General features: G+C 57.3%; 16 protein-coding genes across 16 annotated transcripts; 7 read left to right on the plus strand and 9 right to left on the minus strand.

Moving 5' to 3' along the window:
* Positions 1-75: 75 nt before the first annotated feature.
* On the minus strand, positions 76-4,362 carry ucp12 (RNA helicase; the record flags this gene model as incomplete). The annotated part of the gene is made up of 1 exon (XM_056206155.1): positions 76-4,362. One exon carries the CDS (start codon positions 4,360-4,362, stop codon positions 76-78), a length of 4,287 nt encoding a protein of 1,428 aa, XP_056062130.1.
* A 54-nt stretch (positions 4,363-4,416) lies between these two features.
* MVES1_001308 (uncharacterized protein) lies at positions 4,417-6,807 on the minus strand (the record flags this gene model as incomplete). Its single annotated transcript, XM_056206156.1, has 1 exon — positions 4,417-6,807. The coding sequence occupies one exon, from the start codon at positions 6,805-6,807 to the stop codon at positions 4,417-4,419; it is 2,391 nt and encodes a 796-aa protein (XP_056062131.1).
* Positions 6,808-6,865: 58 nt separating this feature from the next.
* IRC5 (Putative ATPase) lies at positions 6,866-9,055 on the minus strand (the record flags this gene model as incomplete). Its single annotated transcript, XM_056206157.1, has 5 exons — positions 6,866-7,381; positions 7,410-8,562; positions 8,588-8,704; positions 8,730-9,001; positions 9,029-9,055. The coding sequence occupies 5 exons, from the start codon at positions 9,053-9,055 to the stop codon at positions 6,866-6,868; spliced, it is 2,085 nt and encodes a 694-aa protein (XP_056062132.1).
* A 37-nt stretch (positions 9,056-9,092) lies between these two features.
* On the minus strand, positions 9,093-10,085 carry MVES1_001310 (uncharacterized protein; the record flags this gene model as incomplete). Its single annotated transcript, XM_056206158.1, has 3 exons — positions 9,093-9,520; positions 9,547-9,890; positions 9,919-10,085. The coding sequence occupies 3 exons, from the start codon at positions 10,083-10,085 to the stop codon at positions 9,093-9,095; spliced, it is 939 nt and encodes a 312-aa protein (XP_056062133.1).
* Positions 10,086-10,172: 87 nt separating this feature from the next.
* On the plus strand, positions 10,173-12,680 carry RAD3 (DNA helicase; the record flags this gene model as incomplete). Its single annotated transcript, XM_056206159.1, has 3 exons — positions 10,173-10,355; positions 10,384-12,451; positions 12,481-12,680. 3 exons carry the CDS (start codon positions 10,173-10,175, stop codon positions 12,678-12,680), a joined length of 2,451 nt encoding a protein of 816 aa, XP_056062134.1.
* A 165-nt stretch (positions 12,681-12,845) lies between these two features.
* On the plus strand, positions 12,846-16,046 carry TEF3 (translational elongation factor EF-1 alpha; the record flags this gene model as incomplete). Its single annotated transcript, XM_056206160.1, has 1 exon — positions 12,846-16,046. One exon carries the CDS (start codon positions 12,846-12,848, stop codon positions 16,044-16,046), a length of 3,201 nt encoding a protein of 1,066 aa, XP_056062135.1.
* Positions 16,047-16,147: 101 nt separating this feature from the next.
* On the minus strand, positions 16,148-17,154 carry SHE9 (sensitivity to high expression protein she9; the record flags this gene model as incomplete). Its single annotated transcript, XM_056206161.1, has 2 exons — positions 16,148-16,935; positions 16,962-17,154. The coding sequence occupies 2 exons, from the start codon at positions 17,152-17,154 to the stop codon at positions 16,148-16,150; spliced, it is 981 nt and encodes a 326-aa protein (XP_056062136.1).
* Positions 17,155-17,320: 166 nt separating this feature from the next.
* Positions 17,321-17,876, plus strand: MVES1_001314 (uncharacterized protein; the record flags this gene model as incomplete). Its single annotated transcript, XM_056206162.1, has 4 exons — positions 17,321-17,407; positions 17,436-17,501; positions 17,680-17,782; positions 17,809-17,876. The coding sequence occupies 4 exons, from the start codon at positions 17,321-17,323 to the stop codon at positions 17,874-17,876; spliced, it is 324 nt and encodes a 107-aa protein (XP_056062137.1).
* A 115-nt stretch (positions 17,877-17,991) lies between these two features.
* MVES1_001315 (uncharacterized protein) lies at positions 17,992-18,551 on the plus strand (the record flags this gene model as incomplete). The annotated part of the gene is made up of 2 exons (XM_056206163.1): positions 17,992-18,361; positions 18,454-18,551. 2 exons carry the CDS (start codon positions 17,992-17,994, stop codon positions 18,549-18,551), a joined length of 468 nt encoding a protein of 155 aa, XP_056062138.1.
* Positions 18,552-18,648: 97 nt separating this feature from the next.
* On the plus strand, positions 18,649-20,679 carry ACS1 (acetate--CoA ligase; the record flags this gene model as incomplete). Its single annotated transcript, XM_056206164.1, is given in 2 exon segments — positions 18,649-18,654; positions 18,670-20,679. The coding sequence occupies 2 exon segments, from the start codon at positions 18,649-18,651 to the stop codon at positions 20,677-20,679; spliced, it is 2,016 nt and encodes a 671-aa protein (XP_056062139.1).
* A 250-nt stretch (positions 20,680-20,929) lies between these two features.
* Positions 20,930-21,278, minus strand: TIM11 (F1F0 ATP synthase subunit e, mitochondrial; the record flags this gene model as incomplete). The annotated part of the gene is made up of 4 exons (XM_056206165.1): positions 20,930-21,000; positions 21,034-21,148; positions 21,175-21,186; positions 21,255-21,278. The coding sequence occupies 4 exons, from the start codon at positions 21,276-21,278 to the stop codon at positions 20,930-20,932; spliced, it is 222 nt and encodes a 73-aa protein (XP_056062140.1).
* A 195-nt stretch (positions 21,279-21,473) lies between these two features.
* Positions 21,474-22,032, plus strand: EGD1 (Nascent polypeptide-associated complex subunit beta; the record flags this gene model as incomplete). Its single annotated transcript, XM_056206166.1, has 3 exons — positions 21,474-21,705; positions 21,738-21,940; positions 21,976-22,032. 3 exons carry the CDS (start codon positions 21,474-21,476, stop codon positions 22,030-22,032), a joined length of 492 nt encoding a protein of 163 aa, XP_056062141.1.
* Positions 22,033-22,159: 127 nt separating this feature from the next.
* CBC2 (nuclear cap binding complex subunit) lies at positions 22,160-22,974 on the minus strand (the record flags this gene model as incomplete). The annotated part of the gene is made up of 3 exons (XM_056206167.1): positions 22,160-22,661; positions 22,688-22,907; positions 22,935-22,974. 3 exons carry the CDS (start codon positions 22,972-22,974, stop codon positions 22,160-22,162), a joined length of 762 nt encoding a protein of 253 aa, XP_056062142.1.
* Positions 22,975-23,052: 78 nt separating this feature from the next.
* Positions 23,053-23,959, plus strand: MVES1_001320 (uncharacterized protein; the record flags this gene model as incomplete). Its single annotated transcript, XM_056206168.1, has 2 exons — positions 23,053-23,870; positions 23,923-23,959. The coding sequence occupies 2 exons, from the start codon at positions 23,053-23,055 to the stop codon at positions 23,957-23,959; spliced, it is 855 nt and encodes a 284-aa protein (XP_056062143.1).
* Positions 23,960-24,119: 160 nt separating this feature from the next.
* On the minus strand, positions 24,120-25,736 carry SLM5_2 (asparagine--tRNA ligase; the record flags this gene model as incomplete). Its single annotated transcript, XM_056206169.1, has 1 exon — positions 24,120-25,736. The coding sequence occupies one exon, from the start codon at positions 25,734-25,736 to the stop codon at positions 24,120-24,122; it is 1,617 nt and encodes a 538-aa protein (XP_056062144.1).
* An 88-nt stretch (positions 25,737-25,824) lies between these two features.
* Positions 25,825-27,549, minus strand: EHD3 (3-hydroxyisobutyryl-CoA hydrolase; the record flags this gene model as incomplete). Its single annotated transcript, XM_056206170.1, has 1 exon — positions 25,825-27,549. One exon carries the CDS (start codon positions 27,547-27,549, stop codon positions 25,825-25,827), a length of 1,725 nt encoding a protein of 574 aa, XP_056062145.1.
* Positions 27,550-27,584: the final 35 nt, after the last annotated feature.

A 27,584-nucleotide genomic window follows, 5' to 3' on the forward strand; every position in this document is an offset into this window, starting at 1 on the left:
AGCGTACATCACCGCGCATTGCGCCTCGCCTAGAGTACAAAATAGCTACGTGCGCCACGCATTTCGCGCGCCGCCCTACTCCAATCCGTCCTGCGTCACAAGCGCAATCATCGCGTCGACTACCTGCTGGTTGGACGCAGTTCGCATCGCCTGCGGCTCCTCAATGCCCGCCTGGAGCGTCCTATTCATCAACGTACGCAGCTGGCGGCAAAGCACACCGACACGTGCACTCGCACGGAGCTTTACCCAGCCGTCTGCATCCGCCTCGGCACCGGTAGCGATGGCAATCCCACCCATATCGTGATGCACGTACAACGGACCGCCAAAGAGCAGCAGTGCATACAATGGCGCCTCGGTGGCATCGCGCAAATACGTCCGCTGTGCATTGGCACTTTTGTGGCACACGGCAAGATAGTTCGACTTGAACTTGGTCGCATGGAAAAGCATCGAGCTCGGATGCAGGAATACACGCCCATCGTGCTCGTCAAAGTAGTGCAGCGCTCGCGCGTCCGCCTCCTTCTCCACGGCGCCTGCCGCCGAGGCATTAAACTTGGCGCTTGGCAAGTCGACTCGCGCAACAGACGCCCACATCGCCGCGAGCAGCATCGAGCGCAGCAAGTTGGTGTTGGCAGCGTGCGCATCGAGCGCGTGTACACCAGGCCGCATGGGCCAGCGCGGCCCTTCGGTGCGCCATCCATGTGCGTAGGATGCAGGCACCAGACGCAGATCCTCCAAATTGCGCAAGAGCTGCGTGCGTGTCATGGCGACATCCTGCAAGGCAGTGTACGAAAGGCCCAGTGTGGCGCACCATTTGCGCACATCACGCTTCTCACGCCGTTGTGTGAGGAATGCGGCAAAGATGTTGGCGTGGGCAAGGAGATCACTGTTCCCATACAGGTACGCAGCACGCGCTTTCGCTGCCTCCTCGTCGCGCTGCGCAGCGACCATAGGGCGCGATGCAAGAATAGCGACTACGTGCAAGAGCGGCTCTACGCACCCAAACAAGCAGCCCAACACGAGCAGCTTGCCGAGCCGCACGTCCAGCGGAAGCTGCGCAAGGTGCTGGCCGAGCGGCGTGAGCGGTGCATTAAACCCACCCGGCTGCAAAGCACCCGCCACCTGGAGCTTGTAGTGCGTCGCCTCCAACGCGTCCGTGCTCGGCGGATCGATGGCGCGCTGGAGAAATGCGCGCAGATCCGCTCCCGGCTGGATCGATTTTACTTGCAGCACCAGACCTTCCAGCGGCGTACGCTGTATCTCGGGGATGGACTGTGCACGCTGCAAACTTTCTTCCATCCCGCGCGAGTAGAGTCGGAAACTCTCGCCGGGCATGGTGCGCCCAGCGCGGCCCGCACGTTGCTTGCATGCAGCACGCGAAGCCCACGTCTCTTCGAGGCGTGTCAGGCTGGACTTGGCATCGTGGTGTGCCTCGCGGACACGGCCGGTATCGACGACAAAACACACGTCGGGAATTGTGATGGACGTCTCGGCAACATTGGTCGACACCACAATCTTACGCTCGTCTTTGCGCACCGACTGGAATACCTTGCGCTGCTCGGACGGCGCCAGGTTTGCGTGCAGAGGCAAGAGGACGGCGCCAGGCAGGCGCTGCGCGACAATGGCATCGATAGCACGTCGAATTTCACCAACACCAGGACAAAAAACAAGGATGGAAGCTTTACCGGTGAGGAGGCCGGTATGGTCTATTTTTTCTGCACGCTGCGCCGCGAGCGCAACGGTGCGTGCAAGAAAGGTGTAGTCGGTCGGCTGCGTCGCCAAGGCACGCAATGTGCGCAGCTGCGGCGGCGGCACAGCGTCGAGTGCGAGCATCGGATCGGCTGGGCAGTGCTCGTGGGTATAAGGCCGCTCGCTCTCGAAGGCACTCATGGCCACAATCTCCTCCATGTAGTGGTCCTGCACAGGAAAGGTACGGCCGGGAATATGCTTGTACGGCGTGTCGCGACCAAAGTAGTTGATAAATGTTTCTGGCGTCACGGTCGCACTCATCAAAATCACGCGCAGCTTCTTGTTCCGTGTCAAGACATCGCGCAGGAGCAGGAGCAAAAAATCAGACTCGGTGCTGCGCTCGTGCACCTCATCCACAATGACGTGCGAAATGGACTGGAGCTCGGGGTCGGCTCCGCTCGCCAGGCGGCGCAAAAGCACGCCCGTGGTTGTAAACAAGAGCCGGCAGGACTTGGCCGCGCGCCGCTCGCCGCGAATCGCATAGCCCACCAGCGCACCTTCTTCCGCCCGCTGCTCCAGCGATTCGCAGCGCTCCACGGCGACACGCGCGGCGACGCCCATGGCAGATACCCTGCGCGGCTGCGTGACGAGAATGTTGCAGAGACTACCGGTACCGCTGGCAATGGCGTCGTCTAGCAAAAACTGCGGCACTTGGGTCGTTTTGCCGCAGCCCGTCTCGCCGGTAATAAGTACAACAGGGTGGGAGGCAACGGCTTGCAGCAGAGTAGCACGCGCAGTGTGCGCAGGAAGCGACGTACGCACCGGTGCAATGCTCTCGCTGTACTTTAGCGAGGCGTGCAGCGCGTGCAGCGAAGCAACAAGCCGCTTGTCCAGCGCGTCGTTGTGCTGCAGAGCAGGGATTTTGTGCACGGCGCGGCGCGGCGCAGCAGCGTGCGGCTCCGTCGCAAGCGGTGCGTGCGGCAATGTGCTTGATGGAGCCGCAATCAAGTGCTCCATGACCGAGTCGAGCGACGGCGGATCATGGACCATGGCCTCCAAGACTTCCGCAAGCTGTTGCTGGACCATAATGAGAGCACCGCCCTCGCATGCCTCGAGTATCTCGCGCATATCCTCGCGGCCATGCATTCCACGCAGCGCTTGCATCGCATGTTGCGTGAGTGCAAGCCGCAAAAACGCAGGAAGGCTCTCGCCGACGACGTAGATGCTCGGCAAGGCGCCTGGTTCGGCAAGGTACAAGGATAAGGGATGCGGCACAAGCACGAGCATCACCGGCTTGCCTTGGTGCTCTCCGACGTGGAGAAGGACGCTCGTGTCAGTCAGCCGGGCATGGGGGTCGACGGGCACGAGCGGGCCGAAAAAGTCCTCGAGCATCGTGCGCTCTTCGGCTTGGCGCTGCTCTGCTTCCGGCGATGTTGCTTGTACGGCATGGTCCAGGTCCATAGACTCGCCAATAAGCTGATGCAGCAGCATGTCCAGCACAAGCCCAACCGAGGTGGCCTGCGGCAATGTATATGCGCGCACCTTGCCCAGTATCTCGGCCGCTGCTTTGCGTGGAAATCCTGCTTGCTTCTCCAGCCGGTCCAGGGTCCAGCGATCGACCAAGCTATCGCTACCGGCTACAGCACTCGTCACAAACGATTCCGCAGACGCAGTCGGCTTAAGCTGCGGCGGCAGATCTTGCTCGGGCGTATACAGCACAATGTACTCGATCGCCGCGTCGCGGTCGGGCAGTGCAAGGATCGAGGCAAGTACGGGATGGTTATGCTGCAGCGCGCTGCGCTTTGCAGGATCGGCATACGTCATGCGCGCATCTTGGAGCCAGGAAAGGACACGGCGCATGTACCCACCACGCACGCCCAGCTTGGTCAGTTCCGCGACGAGCTTCTGTGTATCGATTTGGCTGTGTGCAGCGCCGTCTGCCAGCGGCACCACATCTGCGCAATCGTCGGTCATCTGCGCGCGTATTGTACTCTCCACGAGCTCGCGGAGCGCTGGCGCCATGCGCACTTCCTTTGCATTCTGCCAGGCCTTGCTCAGGCCACGTTTTGGATCGCCTTTCGCCGCATCGCGTGCTGCACGTTGTTTTTGCATCGCTTCGCGCTCCGCATCGCGTTTCTGGATCGCCTCAAAGGGATCCGCAGCCCATTTCCACGCCTCGTCTGCGCGCGCTTCTTTTTTGACTTGCTCCAGCGCCAGCCAGTATTCGCGGGGGCCCGGTGGCAAGTTTCTGTACAAGTTCAATTGGCTAAAGAGGCGGAAAAGTACGTAGGTAGCGCCCCAGTGCTTGGCTTCCAGCGCCGTCTCGCAGTGGAGTCGGGCGCCGGGCTCGAGGGGTTCCATGCGCAAAGTGAATGGATTCGACTTGTCCTGCTTGTTCTCTTTTATGATGGTAATCACACAGGTATAGCCATCCTTGGTTCTGCGTGCGTGTACGTCGGGTCTGGCAAAGCCTGGCATTTTTTGCACGCGCTCGTACAGCAGGTTGAGGGGGGTCTTGCTGCCGGGGGGAAAGAGCTCCTGCGTCCCATCCGCTCGCGTGGTGGTAGCGGACACTGGCTTTGGGCCACCGCCTTTCACCCAGTCCGGTAGCGGCGCCGCTTTCGACGAGGTCACGCCGCTGGCCTTGATCGCAGCGTTCTTCTTGCGCGGCGCCATGGTGGTGGGATCGGGGGCTATCGGGGTGGAGGGGCTATGGCTACCGACACGGCGCTACGCTGCGATGTGCTGCAAACCTACACGCGCTTTCCACATGGCCTCTTTCAGGTGCATCACTTCTTTCCACAAATTTTCTTCCCATTCCAGATCACGCTCTTGTGCATGGAGTGAAGGCGGTGCGGTCTTGGATGCGTGCGGAGGTTGTGGCGGCAGCATGGGCGTCTCGCGCTTCGGCAAAGGCGGCGGCTTGTCGAGAGGGGCCGCGTGTGCTTTGTCTGCTGGAGAAACTGTGTCCTGCGCGGAGACTGTTTCTTGCTGGGCATTCTCGGCACCATGTGCGTCGGCAGCCTCAGCAGCAGCAGCTTCCGTGTCGAGACTATTGTCTTCCGCACCCAGCGCCTCCTCTCCTTCCTTCCTCTTCTTTTCCTCCTCTTCTGCATCCTCAAATACATCTTCCTGCTCCGCATCCTCCGCAGCGCGCGCCCTCTCCGCTGCTGCCTCTGCCTTATGCGCCGCTTCGACGCCTGCCTCAATCTGCTCGGCGTCTACTATGCCATCGGGCCTCTCACCCATAGGCCCTTCGTCCTCCAACCCCATGAGCACTTTCGCACGCACAATACGCGTCGCACCAACCACATCTGGCCGCATCTTGCCCTCCAGCACGATCGTGCGTTCCAGCGTACGTATAAACGACCAAAAGCCACACGCCGCACGCAGTCGCTGCAAACAATAGTGCGGACATATCATGTACTTGTTCGATGCATGGCCCGAAATGCAAAAGTAGTGCGTGGGGATCGGCAACTTGTTTGCTGCCGTGCGCGGCGATCCTGCACGCGACAAGTCCTCGTCGCTTTCAGAAGCATGGCCCATAGGTATTGACAAGCTACTACGGTCAGCGCTGGCGACACTGCGCCGGAAAGAGTGAAAGAAGGACGGTAAGCTGCGACGCCCCGACGAAGAGCGCTGCATGTCTTGCTCAGGAAGAGGCTGTGCGCCTGGGAGCAAGGCCCCAATATCCAGCATATCCGTGCCACAGAGCGCACAAGTGGCCGGGGGCAAGTGGCCATATTCCTGGTAGAGACGCTCGGCGTCGACTACGTTGCCTCCAGCAAACAGTGGCTCAATGACCAGACTCCCGTCCAAGACAGCGTTCCCAGTCTGGCGCCGCGAGAGCCAATTCAGGCCAGGCGCTTGGCTCAAACGAATACAGGGATCGCTGTCCTCTTCTTGTGCGCGGCGCACAAAAGGCAACGATGTCTGGCTCGATAACTGCACAAGCTGTTCGGCAGTCGAAGGCAGGTACGGATAGTCTCTGTGGCGCACGACACCGGCGTGTCCCGTCAACGATGGCGTGACTACACCGCCCAGCGAGACGCCCAAGTGCGGCACTGCAGACGGATCGAGTGTCCAGTCGCTGCCATTTCGGTGCATCGCATGGTACTGGCTTACTTGGCTGTGTTGTGCACGCAAGTAGTCCACAAACGCGATAAATTCATAGAACGGCAGGATATTGACACTGTACGCATGGTTCAATATTGGCTGCAGTTCGGTATGCTGCGTAGACATCGAGTCTGATAGCGTCAGTGCATTCATCGCAACGTGTTGTTCTCCGCCTGGGCAGATCGACTGCACTTCCGCTTGCAGGTTCTTTAGCATGATCTGTTGCTCTGCCATAATGCGCTCTGTATCGCGCAGACTCTCTTCAACCTGATCGCACTTCGATTCTGCTTTGGCGCGCGCAAGGCGCTCTACAGCAACCATTTTGTTCGCCTCGTTGAACAGCGACGCGCTCAGCTCCTCAAGCTCCGCCTCGATACGCGTCTTGTCGCTCTCGGCCTTGCCGCGCTGCTGCGTTTCGTCCACAACGCGGTCCATCATGCGCTGCATTTCCGAGGTGACGTGCGCTTTCTCGACCAGCAAACCCGTATTCAAAGCGAACAAATGGTGCTCGCGTTCCTTACTGAGCTCGGCAATATGTGTGGTATGCTTCAGAATGTGGCTGTGGGCTAGAGAAAGCGCGTCTTCCAAATCGCTGATGCGGTTGTAGGAAGTAACAAGCTTGGCATTCAGGCCCACAACTTGGTTTTGCAAGTCGTGCACACGCTCTGTCGGAGAAAGGTTCTCGAGGAAGCGTGCTGTGGAGCGGTGCTTGACGGGCGATTGCAAATTTTGCGACGTGGGCACCCCATCCAATACTGCGTCGTACACCGCAGGAAGCAGCGCTTCGTCTGTGGGATCTGTATCGGCAGCAAAGGCTGCGCCCTCCAACGGCGCAGGACCTGGATCCGATGGCGGTGCATCCTCGGACGCTATCGCCGGCGCTGCAGCGTCCAAAGAGGGGGACGCAGCGCGTGTGCCGTCTGCTACAGCAACGTCCTCATCGGGGCGCGCATCTATGGCTTCCGCCTTGTTGGCTTTCCCCTTTTGTCCTTTTGCACGGCCCATGAAGGAAGGTGGACGTCCACGCGGCAAAGTACATTTGCTTAGTCATGATGTGGAGTTGTCATGTGGACGCCGCAATGGAAGCATCCACGTCGCTCGAAAAGAGACGCGCTAGCGCAGGATTCGCGTGCTCTGCACTGGTTTCTGTCACCTCGAACAAAGCAGTGTTGGAGTTCGTGAGCGTTCCGGATCCTTGCGCTACACCGTCCGTAGACTGCCAACCAGTATGGCGTGCGTATGCCTCGGCGCTGCGGTCCAAGAGGCGGTCCAAGTCGGTATCCGAGATCAGCGCTGCATCGTCGTTCGATGAGTATCCGCATACGGTAGTTTTCTCCAGTTCCCGTAGTAGTGCATCAGGATCTTGCTTTTCTTCCCCAGCTTCCAACGCGGCGTGTGTAATGGGATTGCGGAATTTGCCTTGTTGTATCACCACCGCTTCGAGAATGCGTTTCGCATCTGCTTTGCGGAGCATCTTTTGTTCAATCGTGCCTGCAGCAACAAGGCGAAAAACAAGCACTGGCTTGGTTTGACCAATGCGATGCACCCGGTCCTGTGCTTGCAAATCCACCTGTGGGTTCTGCGGTCAGTATGTGGGGACAACGTACCCAATCGCTATCGTAGAACACAACCGTATCCGCGCCGACCAAGTTGATGCCTAGTCCACTTGCACGCGTACTCAAAAGAAACAAACGCCCTTTTTCTGGATGCTCATTAAATTCCTTTACCTGGGATGCGCGCTGCGCTTGCGGAGTACTGCCATCGATCCGGTACGGAGTCCAGTGATGCAGATCGGTAGCCCAAAGCTCCAAGATATCGAGCATCGTAGTGAACTGCGAGAAAACAAGCACACGGTGCCCGTGCGCAAATAGTGCCTTGAGAATACGCTCAAGCATGCACATTTTCCCGCTCAGTAGGCAAATGTGCTTGTCCACGCGTAGCGTATCCGAATCGCCGGCTGTGGGCCAGTCCATCAGGTAGGGGTGACAGCAAATTTTGCGCAGATGCATGGGTATATTTTCATGGCGCATTGCTCGCACGCGCCGTTCAGCATCTTGCAGCGCCTGCCACGCTTTGGCTTCGCGGGGCGCTTTTTTCGACGACGCTTTGCGCAGTGCTGCGATCTGAGAATGCGTGAGGCCAGACATGTGTTCAACAAGCCAAGCACGTATAGTTCCACGCGCTGTATGGTTGTACATGGCCGCCTGTGTCGCTGATAATGGCGTGTATAACAGGTACTCTTTCTTAGGCGGTATACCTTGCTCGACTTCGGCCTTGACTCTCCGGAGCAAGAATGGTTTTAGGATATCGTGCAGCTGCTTCACAACACGAGTTGCTGTCTCAGTTGTCCACGTAGCAAAAGAACTGGTGACTGACTTCTTATCGCCTTGGTCGGCAGCGCCAACGTTGAACCATTCTTCAAACGTGGCCAGGTCGTCAAAAATGGCAGGAAGCACAAAGTTTAGCAGTGCCCAGAGCTCTGCAAGATTATTGTGCAGCGGCGTACCCGTCAGGATCAACCGATTACTCGTCTTGAATTGCTTGAGCTCACGAAGTAGGCGGCTGTTGAGGTTCTTTAGGCGGTGGCCCTCATCGATCACCAAAAACTTCCACTCTGGCTTGCCAAGGAACGCGCGGTCACGCAAAATTATGTCAAAGCTAGTAATTACAACAGACGCGTTGGCTGTAATGCTTTTTTGTAGCAAACGTCGCTCCTCTTTTGTGCCGTGGTATAAGAGTGTGGGAATGGCGGGCGCGAATCTAGGTAAGTAGGATGGGAACGCACCTGGCAAATTCGTCCGCCCAGTTCGACATGGTCGAAAGCGGCGCTGTAATGAGAAACGGGCCATGAATTCCTTGCTCATACAAGTGTGTCAGGAATGCAATCGTCTGCACAGTTTTGCTTTTGTTAGCGCTCGCAAACGTACCCAAGCCCCATCTCGTCGGCCAAAATCCCATTCAGGCCATTTTCAAACAAGCTCGAGAGCCAAATAAGCCCGTCCATCTGGTACGCTTTCAGTCTTGTGCCGGAGAGCAAGGATGGCTGCTCCCGCCGAGAGATGGACGCAAGGCCGCCGACGCCGGTCTCGGTGCGACGCCGCTTCGCCGCAGGTCCCGCAGCACCACGCTCTAGCTTGTCGCCCATCACGCGCGAGTAGATGCCCGAGCGCTGGAGCAGGAACTCGAGCTGCTGCATTCGCTAGCGTAAGCGCCCATATGCACGTACCACAGCTTCTTTTTCTGGCATGGCCATGCTATGTGGAGTGTACAGTAGATGACATAATACTAGACTACAGGCGGAGCTGCTCCTTCCACCCCGCAAGAACGGCAGAGGGCCGTGCATTGGGCGCGCCTGGGTCCAATGTGGACATGACCAGCGGTGAAGGTAGCGGGGAAAGCCACTGTTCCTCAGCACGAGAGAGCGACAGCGTCAAGTAGCGTGCAGGAAGGCACGATGTGTGCTGCCGCACTTGCTCCTCCTCGTCCCAAACGGCGCCAAATACGTCGCTCATGCGCGGTTGCTCTACTTTTTTGGCCGCAGGTGGTCGTCCGCGCTTCCGCGGACGGCTCGGTTCTAGCTCAAACTTGAGCCCTTCGCGGTGCATTGGCACACCGAGCGAAAGCATTCGCTTGTAGATGGGGTCGTCCACCTCCGACGCTTGCGCGGGCTCCGCTTGCGTATGGCGCTCTTGCATTTCCTCCGATTTGGGTTGCGTGTCTGTTGTTAGGTGAGTAGATACGTACGTTTTCGTTTTATCACGGCTGGGTCCGTGGGCTCGAGCTTGCGTGGCGCTGTAACTTCTTGCGGTTCGGCTTCAACTACCGCGTGCTGAACCGGCGGCGAACTCTGAAAAAGCTCGCCGCTCTGTACAGCCTTTGCACGCTCCAGCAGCGATGCACGATCAAGCCGTGGTTTGGTGGGCGAAGGCGAGGATGGCTTGGCCGACGCTCGCCCTTGCGATCTTGTCTGCCGCACAGGCGATACTTCGACGACACTGCGCAAAAGAGCTCTCGCTTGATTATACTTTGCGGGTGACAAGCCCGATGCACGCCGCATGTCTCTTTCACTCACAATGGCACGCCCAAGGCTGTGGTCAGCTGGAAAGTGTGACGTACGCTTCGTTTGCTAGCGATGCACATAGTGCAGGGATGCCTGCATTGATCTCTTGCAAGTCCCGTGAATTCCCCTTTGAGCCCCATAGCCGTACACGGTCCATGTACAGCCGCGTTTTATCGCGCAGGGGCCGGTCGCCGCCGCACAGATGTATCCAGGGGGCGCTCATGGCGACAAAAGGTGCTTGGTAATCGGTCGCATCTCCACACGTCGCGACGATTTCTCGCCAGCCTCCCAAGCTGCCACTGGGAGGCCCATGAAGTTTTACATTGATGATTTACCGGTGCTCTTCCCGTACCCCAAGATCTATCCTGAACAATATGCGTACATGGTAGATTTAAAAAGGACGCTTGACGTTAAAGGACACGGCGTGCTGGAGATGCCATCCGGTACGGGAAAGACCATTTCGCTGCTGAGTCTTATTGTGAGCTATCAACGCGTATGTATTTGCACCACACTGACTCTAGTTTTATCCCGGACGGCGAAAGCTTGTGTACTGTTCACGGACTGTCCCAGAAATTGAAAAAGCGCTTGCTGAGCTCAAGCAGCTCATGCTGTACCGAGCACAGTACGTGGATTCGTACGACAATGTGAACGGCCAAGAAGCGCTAATGGAAGTGGATGGCGATGAGCGCAAACCGATGGAAGATATCTTGGCACTCGGGCTAAGTAGTCGAAAGAATATGTGCGTCAATCCCATCGTGAGCCACCACCGAAAAGGCGCGGTGGTCGACGCCATGTGCCGCGATATGACAAGCCCATGGGCCACACAAAAAGGGCGCGAGAACCCTGGCAGTGTGGTTTTATGCGATTTCCACGAAGAGCTGGGCAAGCTGGATCCTAGCCACTTGGTCCCCAACGGCGTTTGGACGATCGAGGAGGTGAAGGAGTACGCAGAGTCGAAAGGAATCTGCCCCTACTTTGCCGTGCGTCGCATGATGCCGTTCTGTGATATCATTATCTACAGTTTTCACTACCTTTTAGACCCAAAAGTCGCCGAGCAGGTGAGCAAGGAGATGAGCAAAGACAGCATTGTCGTGTTCGACGAGGCGCACAACATTGATAACGTGTGTATCGAATCGCTGAGCATCGACCTGACGCGTCCAATGCTCGATAATGCGTATCGATGTGTCAACAGCCTTGCAGACAAGGTCGATGAAGTAAAGAAAGCCGACTCGGTCAAACTGCAGGAGGAATATACCCGACTCGTCGAAGGCCTCGAGCAGCAAAACGAGGCACAGGAAGCGGAAACATTTATGGCGAACCCTGTCCTTCCTTGGGATTTACTTCAAGAAGCGGTCCCTGGCAACATCCGCAGGGCCGAACACTTTGTTGCATTCCTGCGCCGCTTTATCGAGTACCTCAAAACAAGAATGCGTGTTTTGCACGTCGTCGCAGAAACTCCGCCGAGCTTTTTGCAGCATCTCAAGGAAATTACGTTTATCGAGCGAAAGCCGCTGCGGTTTTGTGCGGAACGCCTTCGCATGCTGGTGCAAACGCTGGAACTAACGCGGCTGGATGAGTACGTTGCGCTCCAAAAGGTCGCTATGTTTGCGACGCTTGTCTCGACGTACGACAAGGGGTTCCTACTGATTTTGGAACCATTCGAGACGGAGCATGCAACAGTACCGAATCCTGTGTTCCACTTTGCGTGCCTCGACGCAAGCTTGGCGATTGCGCCCGTGTTTGAGCGCTTTGCAAGCGTGATTATCACGAGTGGGACCATTAGTCCGCTGGACATGTACCCGAAAATGCTAAAATTTGACCCTGTGGTGCAGGAGAGCTATACCATGACACTGACACGCCAATGTTTTTTGCCGCTCGTCATCACGCGCGGAAGCGACCAAGTGGCGATCAGCTCGCGTTTCGAGGTAAGGAACGATCTCTCTGTGGTGCGCAACTACGGCAGCATCCTGATCGAATATGCGAAAATCGTGCCCGACGGGATCGTCGCATTTTTCCCATCATACCTGTACATGGAAAGCATTGTCGCCGCATGGCACGACATGGGCATTCTCGACCAAGTCTGGAAACACAAACTTGTGTTTGTGGAAACGCCAGATGCGCCAGAAACCAGCATTGCGCTGGAAAATTTCCGGCGCGCTTGTGACAATGGACGCGGCGCGATTCTCTTGTCTGTCGCACGCGGCAAAGTATCGGAAGGAATTGACTTTGACCACAATTACGGACGTGCCGTAATTATGTTTGGCGTGCCGTATCAGTACACCGAGTCGCGCATTCTCAAGGCGCGCTTGGAATTTCTGCGCGACAATTTCCGCATCAAGGAGAATGATTTCCTCACTTTCGACGCCATGCGGCACGCGGCACAATGTGTCGGGCGTGTTTTGCGTGGCAAATCAGACTATGGACTCATGGTCTTTGCTGACAAGCGTTTTGCGCGCGCAGACAAGCGCGCCAAGCTTCCGAAATGGATTGCGCAGTACATCCAGACCGTGTTCAGTAACATGTCCATGGATATGGCGATTGTGGAGAGCAAGCGGTTTATGCGGGCGATGGGCCAGCCGATCCCGGAAGGTACGTGGAGAGTGTTGCTTATTATTCAGGAAAGAATGGGATCAGTCTATGGGATCTCGAGGACATTGAGCGCCGCCAAAACAAAGAGCGCTTGGCATTGGAGCGACTCATGCAGGAAGACGCCGATGCATGGGTCGAACAGCACGCAAAGGATGACCCGCACACAGTCTCTATCCAAGAGATTGGCCTGGGCGAGGCCCTGGGAACAGACCAAACCGCCGCCGCCTAGCGCCGCCTTTTGCTAGACCCATGCCGCATCGCACGAATGAGCGCGCAACGTCTTATACGATTAGTAAACATAAATAGAACGTGCAACGGAAAAAAAAAGGAGAAAAAACAGGGTCGGCAAAAGAAGCGAGTCTTCAATTGCACATCACTGTCTGGCTACCACAGTATGCCACCGAACACTACTGATGGCACGACGCATATTCCCGCCAAGGACTTTAAGAACTCGGAAGCCGCAGATGCTGCTCAGGCCGGCCCCAAGCAGGAGATGAAGGTCGCGCTTTTTGACGAGGAAAAACTCCTCTCAACTGCCGACAAGACCGCTGCGAAAGAGCTTACAAACCTTGTCAAAATCGAGGGTCCTTTTGCCTTGCGCAATCTCGGTATTGAGAATGTGATCAAGAAGGGTCTCAATGACAAGAAGAATGCTGCTGGCCGTGAGGGTGCTTGTCTCCTCATCACCACGCTCTTTGATGAGGGTGTTGGCCATGAGGTCGAGCCCTTTATCATGGAGAGCCTACTTGAGACCATTGTTGAGGCAATGGGCGACAAAGAGAAGACCGTCCGCCAGTTGGCCGAGGACGCGCTGCTCCTCATTGTCCGCAACATGTCTTCCTGGGCCATTCCTCAAGTGCTCGACATCTTTTTGAACCAGATGCGCACTGCTGGCAAGTGGCAAGTCAAGACTGGCTGCATTCGCCTCCTTGAGGAGCTAACCCAGCTTCATGCTGCTATGATTGCCGCTGAGATGACCAAGATTATCCCCGTCATGGCCGAAGTCATTTGGGACACCAAGACGGATGTGCAAAAAGCGTCACGGTCCGCACTTGAGAAGCTTACTGCGCTTGTGTCGAACAAGGATATTGAGCGCTTTATCCCTGCGCTTATCCAGTCGCTTATCCACCCCGTCGAGGAGGTCCCCAAGACTATCCAGCTCCTCTCTGCCACCACGTTTGTGCAGGAGGTCGACTCGCCCACTCTTGCGCTTATGACTCCCCTTCTCTCCCGTGGTCTTTCGGAGCGTCCGACTGCAACCAAGCGTAAGGTTGCTGTCATTATCGACAACATGTCCAAGCTTGTCGACAATGAGCGTACTGTGCGTCCCTTTTTGCCCAAGCTCTTGCCCGGTCTGATCAAGATCGAGACCACCATGTCCGACCCTGAGGCACGTAGCGTTATCCAGCGCGCCATTGCGACCCTGCGCCAGGTCGGAAATGTTACCGGCGACGGCTCCGACGCGCCGCCTTTGCTTGACGTTGACCTCGCCAAGACCACCGAGCTTGTCAAGAAGCAGCTCGAGGAGAACAAGCTTAGCGGCCCCGACACGCTTGTTTCCTACATTTCGCAGCTCGTCACCAACCTTGCGAATGCGCGTGAGTTTGAGTCTATCGAGTGGGAGAGCACTCTTGTGCGCTACCTGAGCCTCTTGCGCCCATCTGACGTCGAGGCTTCGCGCAAGATCACCTCTAGTTTGCTCCAGCTTCTTGCCAAGAGCACCGGTGAGGTGGTTGAGGTGTTTGAGGACGAAGAGGAGGGTGTGGATCTCTGCAACTGTCAGTTTTCCCTTGCCTACGGTGCCAAGATTTTGCTCAACACTGCGACGCTTCGTCTGAAGCGTGGCCACCGCTACGGCCTCTGTGGGCGCAACGGTTCCGGTAAGTCGACGTTGATGCGTGCCATTCAAAACGGGCAGGTCGAGGGCTTCCCCTCCCCTGACCAGGTCCGTACCTGGTACGTTGAGCACGACTTGGACGGCTCTGAAGGTGAAATCTCTATCATCGACTTTATCCTTTCCGACGACCGCCTCAATGTCGAACGCGAAGAGGCGTCCAAGACCCTTCTCGAGATGGGCTTTGACGAGGAGCGCCAGGCCGGCCCTATTACTGCCCTTTCGGGTGGCTGGAAAATGAAGCTCGCCCTTGCCCGTGCCGTCCTCTTCAAAGCGGACATTCTTCTGCTCGACGAGCCGACGAACCACTTGGATGTAATCAATGTCAAGTGGATCACTGACTACCTGAACAGCCTCACCGAGACCACCTCGATCATTGTCTCGCACGACTCGAACTTCTTGAACAATGTCTGCACCGACATTCTCCATCTCAACCGATTCAAGATCAAGCGGTACCCCGGCAACCTCGACGCTTTTGTCAAGCGTGTGCCCGAGGCGCGTGCCTATGTCGAGCTTGCCTCTGGCGAAGACTACTCGTTCAAGCTTCCCGACCCGCCGCTGCTGGATGGTGTGAAGACCAAAGAGAAGTCGCTGGTGAAGATGAAAAATGTCGTCTACCAGTACCCCAACACCCCGCGTCCTCAGCTCCGTGGTGTCACGATGCAGCTCTCGCTCTCTTCGCGTGTCGCTGTGCTTGGCCCCAACGGCTCTGGTAAGTCCACGCTGGTCAAGCTGGTTGTCGGTGACACGGAGCCGGCAGAGGGTGACGTCTGGAAGCACCCCAATCTGGTCATTGGCTACGTTGCCCAGCACGCGTTCCACCACATTGACCAGCACCTTGACAAAACTCCCCTCGAGTACATGCTCTGGCGTTACCAGACGGGTGAGGACTTGGAGGAGCACATGAAGGCCAGCCGCCAGCTCAGCGAGGAGGAGGAGAAGGCGATGAAGAACGGCGCTATTTTCGAGCACGAGGGTGTCAAGCGCATCATTGACGACATTGTCGGCCGCAAGAAGCTCAAGAACTCGTTCCAGTACGAGGTCTCGTTCAAGAACATGAGCTCTGCGGAAAACTTTTGGCTTAGCCGTGACGAGCTTATTCGCCGTGGCTTTGAGAAAAAGGTCATGCAGGTCGACTCGCGCGAGGCGCAAAAGGCTGGTATGCTTCGCCCACTTGTGCGTCGCGAGATTGAGAAGCACTTTGAGGACTTTGGTCTTGAGCGCGAGTTTACCTCGCACAACACCATGCGTGGTCTCTCGGGTGGTCAAAAGGTCAAGGTGGTGCTTGGCGCTGCCACATGGCGTATGCCGCACATTATCGTGCTCGACGAGCCGACCAACTTTTTGGACCGCGAGTCCCTTGCCGCGCTGATCAATGCTATCCAGACGTTCGAGGGCGGTGTTGCGATTATTACCCACTCCCAGGAGTTCTCTGAGGGCACCTGCAAGGAGATCTGGAGGATGCAGGACGGTTCGCTGCACGCCTCGGGCCACAACTGGGTCGAGGGCCAGGGCTCTGGCGAGCGTATCGACAAGAAGAAGACTGAAGAGGAAGAGACCAAGTTCGACGCGCTCGGCAACAAGATCGTCGAGGAGAAGAAGAAGAAGAAACTCACCTCCTCTGATGCACGCAAGGCCAAGAAGGACCGCATTGCGCGCCGCAAGCGTGGTGAGGAGGTCTTCACCGACGACGAGTTGTAAAACACGGATGAGATCCTAAAAAATAGTGGTCTATAGTGTGTCACCACTTGCACTGGCATTGTACCTACAAACATGCGCTTCGTTTGCGATTAGTCTACGGGCTACAAGAGCAGCACGGCGATCCACCAGGAGAAAAGCCCACCGACAACAAGGCCCGTCGCTGTCGCTGTCATGTTGACCTGCTCGCTCCGCGAAAAAAGACCAATTTGCTGCACGAAATGCGTTGTATACGAGCGGAGGGTATAAAACAGGGCCATGAGCTCGGTGCCCCATGTACCTAACGAGATGGAGGGGAAATTGTGTTTGTGGGGCGGCGGCAGTGTTTCTCCAAGCGCGCGCGTGCCTTTGCTACGCCGAGGAGTGCCTTCGAGCACGTCCTTCAGGTGCCCGAGATGTGCATCGATGTCGCTGAGCGCATCGTGCATCTCTTTGTGCATCGTCTCCTCTCCTGCAACGAGGCGCTTCTCAAGCGTCTTGGCCAACTTTTTGCGCTTGTACGGCTCGACAAAGAGCAGTGCGACAATAAAAATCAACACGTTCAGCAGACCGAGACCGATGCTCACATAGGTGCTCACGCTGCGAATACGATCGCTCCATAGATGCTCCTCGTGGTACCTGCGCATCACACTGCGCATGAGATCGTCAAAACCACGCTCCATCTCCGTCTCGGCGGTGTTGTACTGCTGCTCGCTCTGCTCCTCGGCCTTGGCATCGCTGTGCTCCGAGTGCAATAGTTTGGTATACTCGGACAGATCAGTGTCGTTCCATGTTGGTTTGCGAGACAGCAGGTCGTTGATCTTGCGTTGGGCGATGGAGCGCTGTGCAACTGCGCGTACATACACATCTTTCGCTTCGTTCTTCTGCTCCTGCAGCGTCTTGAGCCGCGTCGCTGGGGTCAGTGGAAAAGTGACGTACTTTCAAGCTGCACTTGGTCTTTCAAAACAATGATCTCATCGTAGCCAGTATACTGGTTCCAGCGGCGCGACACGTTGTCAATGTACCCCATCGCTGCGGGTTTGCGGCGCTCGAACCAGTTATGCAAACTGCCTTGTGCCTTGGCCCACGAGTTGCGCACGCCATTGTTATGATTAGCTGCATTCGTGTACATGCGCAATGGAAAGAGGGCATGGCGTGGCGCGATTGGGCATGGCGCGCGCTGCAGGGCCAACGTCCACGCTCCGTACCGCATCGTCAAAAGGCAGGGCGTGCCCGAATTGCCACGTGGACGTGTTGGTCGCGCGGCGCGTCGTGTGGCGACGCGCCGTGGAACAACGATGTCGCAGGCAATTCCGCTGACAAACTCGTCGCAAGTCGCGTCGCGCGCGAACCAGGAGGTGCGCATCATCGGAAAAGTGCAAAAGGTGGGTAGGTGCGATGTACTGATGGCAGGTGTCGGGTGGCGTTCTTCTTTTGGAGGCGTCGGATCATGGTACAGTGGAAATCAAACTGCAGATGGTAGGTAATGCATGTGGTACGCTGGAGGATGAAGGTGTGGTGCGGTAGCCGCCTCAGCCGCTGGCCTCTATTATTGGCCTGCGCTGAGGCCTGCCCCAATACACCAATTTCCGTGCCGCGATATGCTATAAACGCGGCCAAGGCAATGCACATGCCAGCGTGACAATACTGACCCTAGGATGAGGCGCCTACGACCGACTATGTCGAGGTCATTGGCCGCGTTGCACGCACGGGCGATTCTGTCACACAACACGCGCTTTTACCCCTAGGAAACAACCTCGGTACGTCTTTGTGACGCTCACAAAAGACTTGTCCCTTGTAGAGCAGTTGGTGAAACTCACGCCGCAATTTCCCACTTTGTTCGCGGAGCAGTAAGGCTAGCACCGTAGTTGCTCAGCGTATATATATGCACTCCCATGTACACAGCGCAATCTCATGAGCATGCGCAATGCCCATGTGCCACTGCGGTATTTACTCCACGCGACGCTTTATGTACGACGACGACGGTCCGCCACTTTCGCGCCGCGACGCCAAGAACCTGTCGTACCAGGCCAGTGTCCCATCCTTTTTGCAGGGCTTGCATTCCCAAGTCCACGGCACGCAACGGGATGCGTTGCGCGAGAAAAAGCGTGCTTCTCTTGACAATGACCTTTTAGAGAGCGCCGATACATTTAGCGGCGGCGCTCAGAAGCGCACCCGCGACGAAGATGCACATAGCAGCGACGAAGATATGGCGCATGCACAGATCGTCGTGCTCAAAGAGGGCAAGCACCTCTCGCGCGAAGAGTACCTTGCGCAGACTACATCTACCCCTACCGAAATGTCGTCCTCGAACGCACCGGCGCACGACACGAGTGGCTGTATGTACCTATGATACTGACCGCAGCTGCCAAAGTCGGGATACCCAAACCAGCGCCGCGCGGCCACGCCCGCACTTCCGGGATGCAGGCAGCCAAAGACCTGGTTGCTACGGGCAAAAGGGACCAACGTCTTAAAAAGCCCCGCAGACCAAAACAGGGCGCACTCAGTTTCGACGTAGACGACGCATAGCCCAACAAACCTTAACACTAGCGCAAAACGCCACCAAAACCCTCTTGGCTGCAGCCGGCCAAAAAACCGCACATGGCCAATGCCCGATGCGCTCGCGATGCGCGTGAATCTGGGGCAGAATGCCCAGCTCGCTCCACCTTTACGAACGAAAAATATGGAAGGCGCCGTAGACATCCCCGCCCGTGTGAACGGAAGCAATGATTCGCTTCCAAAACCGCACATTAAACCGGATGAGTACGCCGCCATGCACAAGCGTTCTCTCGAGCAAAGCGACGAATTCTGGCGCGAAACGGCAAACAAGATGCTCGCCTGGGACGTGCCTTTCAAAACCGTCCAGCACGGCTCGTTTGACGAGGGCAATATTGCCTATTTCCTAGAGGGCCATCTGAACGCATCCTACAATGCTGTAGATCGCTGGGCCATCCGCGATCCCAACCAAATCGCCATCATCTGGGAGGCGGACGAGCCCGGCGAGGATACAAAGATTACGTACGGCGAGCTCCTCCGTCGTGTCTGCCAAGTCGCAGGCACGCTGCGCTCACTTGGCGTCAAGAAGGGCGACCTGGTCATTATCTATCTGCCGATGATCCCCGAGGCGGCCATTGCGATGCTTGCCTGTGCGCGCATCGGCGCCGTGCATTCGGTCGTCTTTGCCGGCTTCAGCGCCGACTCGCTGCGCGACCGAGTCCAGGACAGCAGCGCGCGCGTTGTAATTACCTCGGACGAAGGCAAGCGTGGCGGACGTACAATCGCGGCCAAGTCCATTGTCGACGCAGCGCTGAAAGAGTGCCCCGGCGTAGAGCACGTCCTTGTGGTAAAGCGCACTGGCGCCGAAGATGTGCCGTGGGTGTCTGGCCGCGATATGTGGCTAGAAGAGAAGATGAAGGAGCAGCGTGCATACATCCCGCCGGTTTTAATGAGCAGCGAGGATCCCCTGTTTGTTCTCTACACGTCGGGCTCCACCGGAAGACCCAAAGGCATTGTGCACACCACCGCCGGCTACATTCTCTGTGCCGCACTCACGGTTAAGGACGTTTTCGATGTGCACGCCGGCGACAAGTTTGGGTGCATGGCGGATATCGGCTGGATTACCGGCCACACGTACATTGTCTACGGCCCCCTTGTGCTGGGGACTACAACATTAATATTCGAGTCGACTCCCATGTACCCCAATCCTTCGCGCTACTGGGACGTGGTCGACAAGCATGGGCTCACGCAGTTCTACACCGCGCCCACCTCGATCCGCTTGCTGCGCCGTATGGGCACCGAGCATGTCGCATCGTACAAGCTGGACACGTTGCGTGTGCTCGGCACGGTCGGCGAGCCCATCAACCCAGAGGCATGGCAGTGGTACAATGACAATGTCGGCCGCGGCCAGTGCGCGATTGTAGACACGTATTGGATGACCGAGGGCGGTGCCCATATGATCACCAGCTTGCCCGGCGCGATTCGAGCCAAGCCAGGTTCGGCGACGGTCCCATTCTGGGGTATCGAGCCCGTGATTCTTGACCCGCATACGGGCAAGGAACTTCACGATGCCGACGCAGAAGGTGCGCTTGTTATCCGCAAGCCGTGGCCGTCCGTCGCGCGTACAATCATGCACGACCAGGCGCGATTCATGGATACATACATGCGCGCGTACCCAGGCTACTTCTTCACCGGCGACAGCGCCGCGCGCGACAAGGATGGCTACATTTGGATTAAAGGGCGTGTGGACGACGTGATCAACGTGTCCGGCCACCGTCTCAGCACCGCGGAGATCGAGTCTGCTTTGGGTGGGCATCCCGGCGTGGCCGAAGCTGCGGTGGTCGGTGCGCCGGACGAGGTGACGGGCCAGTCGATCACGGCATTTCTCGCGCTTAAGCCGGACTATGTTTACGAAAGTGGCGAGGCATTGGTCAAGGAGCTCACGATCCAAGTGCGCCGCGCGATCGGTCCATTTGCTACACCGAAACGCATTATCTGTGTCGAGGATTTACCCAAGACGCGCAGCGGCAAGATTGTGCGCCGCGTGCTGCGCAAGATTGTGTGCAATGAAGCTGACCAGCTGGGAGATTTGTCGTCTGTGTCTGACCCCAGCATCGTGGACCATCTCAAGGTGTGTAATGCGTGGATGACTGACATTTAGGAAAAATACGCGGAGGCGACCAAATAGGTGCAGCATACGAGACAAAACAATCATTACAGTAGCATGCTGGCTGAGAAAGCTGACAAGATAGGCAGCTGGTGCAACGCGGCGATGGCTACCCTGTTCGTCGGCATTCGGCAGTCAACATGCCGTGGTGCAAGAACACGCTGCCAGCATAAAATGACCCACACTGTCTGCATTGTATCATAAAGGCAATGTATTCAGTGAGTGTATACGCGTGATGGGTAAATTACTCCTTCGCCCAGTAGTTGACGAGCTTCTCAAGATCAAAGTTGGGGTCTTCGGGGTCCGAGATCACAGCTGTTGTCAGCGCCGATGCGCCTGTAAACATACCAGGAGTGCGTGTCATCCCAACAGACTTGGTTTTGGCATATGCCTCCTTCGCCTCCTTGATGAGTTGCTCGTGGCGCTTCTCTTCGTGCTTCAAAACACGTTCATCATACCGCCTCTGCAGTGTCCGACGGTGGAAGATACCGTATCCAATACCTGCAATGAGGGCCGAATAACGAACGACCTGCACATCTGTCAGCGCCGTCCTACCACGAAATACGCACGTTCACTACGGGGGTTGGGGACATTGTGCTGGATGCGGACGAGAGAAAACGAGCGTGTCGGGGCGCTTCCATGGCCCTATTGCCTAGTCGGTTGTGCCCGGCACCATTTTTAGCACGTGATACAGTCGTCGCCGAGTGTTTTCAGCAGGCCCTAGTAGGCCAAATGCATAGTGCTGGCATGCGCAGCGACGGCGTCTGCTTCCCACCTTTCTTCTCGTCATGGTCGTGGATCAACAGAAGCTTGCTAAGCTGCAAGCCGCTACGCGTGCCGGTGGAAAAGGCGCTCCGCGCCGCAAGGTTGTCAAGAAGCCTAAGGGCGCTGTTGCTGGCGGTGAAGACCCCAAGCTCCAGGCCGGGTTGAAGAAACTCGCGGTGCAGCCGCTGTCGGGCATTGAGGAGGTGAACATGTTCAAGGAGGACGGCAATGTGCTCCACATTGCTTCGCCGAAAGGTACGTGCTGAGCATGAATGGCTGACAAACAGTGCACGGCGCTTTGGCTTCCAACACGTTGGCCGTGTACGGCAAGGCACAGAACAAGGAGCTGACCGAGCTCGTGCCCGGCATCCTCAGCCAGCTCGGCCCCGAATCGCTTGCTAGCCTTCGCAAGCTCGCTGAAAGCTACCAGGCTATGAATTCGCAGCATAACGCTGCACAGGATGCCGAGGGTGAAGACGTCCCTGCTGTGGTACGTAACATTTCTTCGCATTGTGCTCACACCAGTCTGGCAACTTTGACGAGGTCGAGCAGGCCAACACCGAAATCGACCAGCTCGACTAGGCATCTTAAAAGACATCCGTAGAAAAGCTTGTATTGCGCGAAATTGGATTGCTTTGCATCCGTACACAGCTGCCAAAGACCCACGTTGGCTGCAGTGAAAACGTGGCGGGCGTCGCCGAAATAGCTGCTATGGACTAGTTTCGCCTATCGTACCCGCTTCGGCATCATCCATACGCCGCACCTTGGCATCCTCCTCCTCCTCTTCATCCTCCAACGCACGCTTCGGCAGCGCTGCATTGTCTGCGACAGGACCTGCGCGTTCCGTACGCTCCGTCTCGTAATATTGCGCGTCTGCGCCGAGCGGCGCGGTATGTGCGTCGGCATCGCGCTCATAACCTGGCATCGGGCGGTATACATCCTCGCGCCGCTCACGCCGCTCGCGCTCGCGCTCGATTGCCTCTTGCCGCATCCGCTCTTCCTCTTCGCGCAGCTTATTATGGCCCCAGCCGCCCCGACCTGCATCGTATTCCTGTCTGTATTCGTCACGGACCTGACCTCCGGACCGGCCACGCCCATACTGGCGGCCATCCTTGTATCCAGGATCGAGATCACACCGGATCACACGCTCGTCCAGCTTGGTGCCGGATACAAAGCGCATACAATCGACCGCCTCGTTGTGTGTATAAAATCTAGCGTTAGACGGCAGAGTACCTACTCGACAAATGCAAATCCACAGGGTGTCTTGGTATTCCGGTCCAGGCCCATAATAATACGTTTTACACCGCCGCCGCCCGATACGTTGGATACACGCGCAAACAGTTCGTACATTTGCTCTTCAGTCGTGTAGAACGACAGATTGCCGACGTACAGCGTTGTGCTATTCATCACGGCACGCTGCTGTTCGTACAAAGACGATCGGGAGCGAGAATCGCGGTCTGTCATGAGCAGGGTGCTGTACATACAGGAAGATGGTGCATTCAGCGGCGCCACGACGTGCGACATGGTGGAGACGGTAGCTGCGTTGGTTTTGGGCCAATTGTGGAAATGTGCGCCAAACGCGGCACCTCCACATACCCTGCCATGACGCCGGTGGCAACCGAAGGCGGCGCAGTACAGCTGCCTCTTACAGACCCAACCGATGCGCTACTACAGACCCAGTATGGCGCCTGGTACCCACACAACCGCTCTATAGCACCAAAATCTACTATCCTGAATTTGGATGAGATGGAGCCTGACTTTGTCAAGTGGCTCGACGAGGATGGGCTCGTGCTTGCAGATGCAAACGACACGGCTGATCCCAAGCCGCGTCCTACGCGCAATGCAGCGGAAGACGACAATGTGATGAGTGATGCGAGCGACGAGGACACGAGCGAGCCGCAATTTCCCATCCTCAATGCCAAGATCCGCACCGTGCTCGCAGACTACGGCGCCATCTTTCCGAAACTGAATTGGAGTGCGCCGCTGGACGCCGCATGGATTATGACGAGCAAAACACTCAAGTGCCAAAGCCCAAACGATATATATATGCTGATAAAATCCTCTGATTTTGCGATGCGCGATGTCGAGCAAGTCCAAGCGCTGCGCAGCGTATGCGCCGAACAAGCACGGCCCCAGCGCCCCCAACTGGAGCTGGTATTGAAAAAGTGGTTTGAGATGCCGCGCTCCCACGAGTTCCGGTGCTTTGTGCGCGCGGGCCGCCTGATTGCAGCGTGCCAGCGGGATATTACCTACTACGAACACTTGCAAGACGCGCCGACGCAGGAGCAAATTGTGTCTGCATTGCACACATTCTTCACAGCACATCTTGCGCCGAGCGAGACTCGCACGCTACGGGATATGGTATTTGACGTGTATCTTACGCGCCATCTCGACCGCTGCTTTTTGATCGACGTGAATCCGTTCCTTCCTCGCACGGACCCATTGCTGTGGTCGTTTGCGGACCTCGACCAGGCGCTCGAGCACGCCCAAGCACATCCACTTGCACTGATCCCCTTGCGTCTCATAACCTCGCCGTCACAAGCCTCGCAAGCAATGCCTACGTACTCTGCACACATGCTACCAAAAGACGTTGTAGATGCGAGCACGGGCGAGAGCATCGTCGAGTTTGCCAAGGCGTGGTCCGAGCAGCTCAAAGACGCCGAGGCGGATTAGTAGCGCAGCGGCCCTTTGACTCGTGGAAATGCCACGATATCGCGCACATTCTCCGTGTGCGTGATCCAGCTGAGCAATCGCTCCACGCCAAGCCCAAAACCACCATGCGGCGCACCGCCGTAGCGACGTAGATCTTCTTTGTACCACGAAAGCCGCGTATCGTTCTGTGCCACATTTTGTGCACGCATCCGCTGCGCCAGCACCTCTTCGCGCTCCTCACGCAGACTCCCGCCGGCAATCTCGCCGACATGCGGGACAAGTAGGTCGAAGCAAGCCACCGTTTCGCGCTCTTCATGCTCGTGGCCTGGCGCAAGCCCATCTGTGAGACGCACACGCTGCGCATTCTCGCGCATGTAAAATGGCTTGCCTTTTGCGGGATAGTCGGTGACAAACACAGGAGTGCCTGCACGGTCCGCGAGCCAGCGCTCGTGTTCGGAACGCAGCGCGTCGCCCCAGACAGGCTCGATTTCGAACCGATCTGAAGAATCGACCGTGTGGTGGTGCATGCCAAGGATCCGCACGGCGTCTGTGTAGGTAATGCGCGGCCATGCAGTGTCCAGCGCGGCCTGCCCCGCAAGGACTTGCTCGGGGTGCGGCGCATCGAGTAGTAGCTGCATATCTTCTTCCGCGCGCTGCCGATGGCGTGGAATCGAGCTATCGCGACCGACCGCACTGTACACCGCAGCCTTAATCACGCCTTCGACGCAGTCCATCACTGCGCTAAGACCGTCGGTCCCTTGGGGAATCCAGCAGAGCTCTGCCTCGCACATCCAGAATTCGGCAAGGTGTCTATTTGTCGAGGATCCCTCGGCGCGAAAGACGGGCGTGAGCGCCCATACCCGCGAAAGACCAAGTGCAAATGCCTCGAGGTGCAGCTGCGTCGAAACGCTGAGAAAAGCGCTGTGATGCGACCAAAAAGCACTGAGATCGTGCGGCGTTGCTTGCTTGCCGGCGTCAGCTTCGGCCACGACGCGAAAAATCTCGCCGCCGCCCTCGCAGTCCGAGCTGGTGATAACAGGCGGGTGCACTTTTACATAGTCATTCTCTTCAAACCACGCGCCCATCGCACTTTCCATTCGCGAGCGCGTGCGAGAAACGGCGCCATAACGTGCGGTGCGTGGCTTCCAGTGAGATTCGCGGCGCACTATCTCGGCTGCTGCAAAGTGCGCAGGGTCTCCACGGTCGCTGCGGTTCATAAGATGTGCAAGCGGGTAGGTCGCAAGGTCGTTGGGTGCAAGCACAGTGTATGTATCCACATGCATCTCGATCGATTGGTCTTTTTTTGTGCCGCGGCCGGGCCGCATACGGCCGTGCAGGCGTACAGCGACGCCAGGAGCGAGGCCCTCTGCATCACCGACAAGCATGGCCTGCAGCGTCATGCTTCCTCCCAGTGTCCCATCGGATAATTCCATAAAGTTGCGCGTTTTTTGCTTGCGCATCGAAGCGATCCACCCGTGTACTTGGACGGGTGCATCGAGCGCTTGGTTTTTTTCCGCAGCGTGCCGCATTTCATACAGGATGTGATTCAGCGTGCGTGGCATGCCTGTTTGCACGCCGCGTGCACGGACCGGGATGCGCTCCGCAGCAATCTTGGCGGAATGCCACAAGGCCATGGTGGAAAAAGCACGTGGCAAAGATCCGTGCGCAGAAGCACCGTGGCGTTGGCGCGCGGCTTTTTAAGACAGCGTTACTATGGAGCTACTACTTGCGCATGAGATCCATACGGCGCTGCCAGTCCTCCACTTTGAGGCGCAGACTAGGCTTGTCGTGCTTGTGCTGCATCAACGTCAAAATCATCTCCGAGTTGCTCTGCACGTAACTCCCAGCGGCGGGGTGGAATCCCCCCGCGAGCGCAGCGCACTCTGCCTCGCTGGGAAGCGCAAACTGATTGTGCTGCGGTTCCCAATGCAGCGGCCCAAGACCACGCAGCTGTGCGGTACGTTTCTTGCGCTCATCGCGTGCGTTGGTAGACAGCGGCACGTTGGCCAGTTTAGGAATGCTGAGCTGCAAGCCCGCCTTGTGTGCACTGTCGGCATTCTTAAAAAAGAGAGCATCGAGCAAAGCATCGTCCACTTCTTCCAGGGTGGCAGGGTTCCACGCTGCATGGCCCGTGCGGCGCTTGCCCGTCGCGGGATCCTTTTGCAGCATATGCATCACACCCACGTAGAAATCACGACCGACGGACAAATCGGTAAGCACAGTTGCGATGTGCATACACTGGTGCATCACCTCTTCCAACGTCATTTCTCGTGCCATGCGCATGGCCTTGAAGGTGACCTTGAGCGAGCGCGGGGAGCGCGTCTTGAGCGTCTCGAGCGTCTCGGCTGCAAACTGCTTGACCATGTCGGGAATGGGGCTGAGACCACGCGTGGCAAGTGTCTTGACTGCGTCTGCGTCTGGCTTCGCTGCGGCAATCTCCCCGAGCGCTGCGAAAATCTGCTCGACGCTGGCGCGGCCAAACGCGTAGTCGAGTGCAATGCGGCGATCGCCCAGAAAGCGCGAGTTGCGCGCAAGCTCTTCGCCGTTCTCTGCATCACTGGCATACGGATCCGAGGCAAACTCATCGATGCATGCATTCACCACATTTGCATCGGTGACCTGGTCGAGGGGCATGTCCGCCAAGCGACGCGCCAGCTCCTCGAGCAGGTTCGAGCGCACAAAATGAGTAGCCAAGCCGAGCAGGTAGGTGTCTGCTCCGTTCAAGCGCTCGCCTGTGAGCGCAAGGTACATGCCCGTTTGTCCATCCATGCGTGCAAAGTGGCTCGTAACTCCTACGTCTGGAAAGTAGCCAATGGCCGTTTCAGGCATGGATGCCAACGTGCGCTCGGTGGACACGCGGAAAGGAGCGTGAATTGAGAGACCAATACCGCCGCCGAACGAGATGCCGTCCATATAGGAAATGTACCATTTCGGACGCCCAAGCTCGGCGGACGCATCGGCGAGGGTCGCGATGGCATAGTCCGCTTCGATCTCGGTTTGGAAAAAGCGCACGGCCTCCTGGCGCTCTTCCTTGCTCTTCTTGTCCGCATTGAGGACAATATCCATAATATCGCCACCTGCGCAGAGGCCGCGCCCCACGCCACGAAGCAAGACCGTCGCAGCGTTGGGCGACTTTTTGATTTCCTCCAGCGAAGCGCGGATGCGGTTGATCATATCCTGGTTAAGCGCATTGATTGCGCGCTCACGATTCAGTTGAATCACGCGGGTGCTGCCCTCGCTCAGGTACTGGACCGATGCGTCCATGTGTGCGGTAACGGGACTTGTCGCTGCGCTCGACGCCGCACGGCTCGGCGCTGCAGACATGTGCTGGGCAATGTTGGCAGTACGTGCTATCGCTTTCGTGTCGCGCATGGAAGAAAATGCAGTGCTTCCGCAGAGAAAGTGGCGCGGGAGAGACAAGGCAGGCGGAAAACGCCGAGTGGCCATCGTCGTCAGGACGGAGGGACCAGGGTAGCGCACAA

This window comes from Malassezia vespertilionis, chromosome 2 (assembly GCF_029542925.1).
Source record: "Malassezia vespertilionis chromosome 2, complete sequence".
NCBI classification, from domain to species: Eukaryota; Fungi; Basidiomycota; class Malasseziomycetes; order Malasseziales; family Malasseziaceae; genus Malassezia; species Malassezia vespertilionis.